The sequence below is a fragment of the Verticillium nonalfalfae genome, assembly GCF_003724135.2.
Source record: "Verticillium nonalfalfae strain VnAa140/NRRL 66861 chromosome Unknown scaffold_55, whole genome shotgun sequence".
NCBI lineage: Eukaryota > Fungi > Ascomycota > Sordariomycetes > Glomerellales > Plectosphaerellaceae > Verticillium > Verticillium nonalfalfae.
In genome coordinates, this window is record NW_021167280.1 from 931 (window position 1) to 3,207 (window position 2,277).

At 59.3% G+C, this 2,277-nt stretch overlaps 1 protein-coding gene across 1 annotated transcript; it reads right to left on the reverse strand.

Moving 5' to 3' along the window:
* Positions 1-220: 220 nt before the first annotated feature.
* On the reverse strand, positions 221-1,727 carry PNG1 (peptide-N4-(N-acetyl-beta- glucosaminyl)asparagine amidase; the record flags this gene model as incomplete). Its single annotated transcript, XM_028641233.1, has 2 exons — positions 221-1,085; positions 1,171-1,727. 2 exons carry the CDS (start codon positions 1,725-1,727, stop codon positions 221-223), a joined length of 1,422 nt encoding a protein of 473 aa, XP_028494671.1.
* Between the last annotated feature and the right edge of the window lie 550 nt (positions 1,728-2,277).

The window sequence follows — 2,277 nt, forward strand, 5'->3', positions numbered from 1 at the left end:
TCCGCGCCGAAAGGGTCAACAGGGGTATCAATTGAGGGATCGAGCGTCATGGGGCCGGTCGATCGACAACGAGTCGCATAGAAGATGGCATGTCCTTGATGATGGCGCCCTGAATCGCTTGGGCGTGTGAAGTTGATTAGACAGAAGAGATTAGTGACATGGTCTGCCGTTCGACGCGGCAGTCGTGAAATGTGTGTGACGAGGCTAGTATAGTAGCCACTCAGGGTCGGTCGCGGCGCTGGTTGGGATCGCGCGGAGGGAACTGTTCGCCTCGGGCAGCGAGGTATTCGGCCGATCCAGTCTGGCGACCGGGCTGTTCTGCGGGGAGTTTCGTCTCGTCATTGCGGGTCCTGCGTTGCGGGCTCTGCTCTGGGGCGGCAGGCAAGCTCGGTACGCTGGGAACGCCAGGAACGAGCTCAGTGACGGCCTGGGCGATGGAGCGAATAACATTGTTGCGGAGCTCGCGATCCTCGCGTGCGTCCTCCTTCTCCAGGCGGAACCGTTCATCCTTGCCCATGTTTTGCCTCCGGATGTTTCGAATCTCCTGTGTGATGTAGAGCAGAACCTCTTCAGGGCATCGGTTGCGTTCGTTGGCAAAGTCGGCCTTACGGACGTAGCGCCTGGTGACATCGGTGGCGCCGTCGATGGAGAAGGCGATGCAGTACGACATCTTCTTGCCCCAGCCTTCTGTGTAGAGCCGAGGGTTATCCCATGCCTCCTCTACGGCATCGACGTGAACCCATCGCTTCTGGTGGTCGGAGTAGACCTCAGTCCAGACATGGTCCTCGGCGTTCCACACCCAGCGTACACGACCGCCAACCGCCCTGCAAAGCATGCTGAAGCAGTTGGCCCATTCGCCGACACGGCCTCGGCGCGTCTGCAGTAACCTCCAGACGTCACCGTACCGGGGAAACCGGTCGAAGGCCCCGCAGTTTCCGGCCGAGCAGCGATACAATTCGACTCGCATGGCACCACAGGCACTCTCATCGGGGGTCGGTGCCGTCATGCCCTGTGCGATCGTGGGTGACATGCAGACAGGGCAAGGTGGGTTGTTGACCCATGTGAAGAATTGACGCTTGAACCACCTTTCAAGCAAAAGTCAGTCAAAAGCCCGTATAACGCCAGGAATATTTGCCTCGAGTAAAGAGGGGTGATGGATCACCAACGTACCTAAGAAGTGCTCGGATGACGCAATCTTGATAGCCCCATGTGGCTCTCGACCCATCACCTAGGCTCATGGCCTCAGCCTGCATGACCTGGTGCTCTTCTTCGGCCTCGCCATAGATCTGGTCGAGTGGAATGACTTGGAGGGCTTCATCCAAAAGACCAGGGTTTTCGTACTTTGTTGGGGTCAGAGAGAGGCTGACCAAGAGATTCCTAAACTTCTGCGAGTCGCGGTCGTGTGCTGCGGGCGGTGTCGGGATCTTGGGGAGATTGCGTATGGAAGAATAGGACGGAGGTATCGTTGATCCAGAGGATGTCGTCGGACGGCTGGACATGGCCGGTGCAGGGCTGCGAAGGTTGGCGCTGCTCGCTCGCTCGCGCGGTTGCGGGGTGCCTCGCCGGGATGAAGACGATCGGAGGTCGTCCATTCGCTTGTCACGGAGTAGGCCTTCGAATTGGATCCTCAAGTCGCGAGCCCATTCCTCGCCATACTCGGAGGCTTGCTGCTGCTGCTGCTGCTGCGACGCACTGCCCTGGCCGGGCGGGAAGCGTCGGCCAGCCATGGTAGGTGGAGTGGAGGAAGCGGTTTAGACCACTATCGAATCCAGTTGAGGAGAGGGCAAGGTTGTGTGCGCTGTGGTTTGAGCCGTGGTCGGGGGAATATGAATGAAGTGTCGAAAGGGGAGGTGGAGGGGACCAAGGGACCGGTCAGTGATGCGTGAGTCGGGACCAAGAGTCGTCGTCAGCGAGGGGGTGAATGGGACTCGTAGGCTCGGTTGCCACACAGAACGGGGGTGTGTGTCAAGGCTTCAGTGGCTTTGGTGGAGCGAGAGATTGGGTTGTTCTGTCGGCGTGGGAAGATGCAGTTCGAGACGAAAAGATGCGCCGCGTGTCGTGGGGTAGATCACTAGCCGTCGTCGTGAGCTGTTGCCGTGCTTGTCCCTGTCAAGGTGGAGGGTGTCGCGCGACTTGGATGCTGCGTATAGCGGTTTCGTTGTTCGAGGCACGCACGGGGTACCTAGATCGTCGAAGGGTTGCCGCAAGATGGACGCTGCCGAGTGCACGCGCGCTGCGGTTGTTCGTCGAACCCGGCGTCCAAGTGTTGCTGTGATG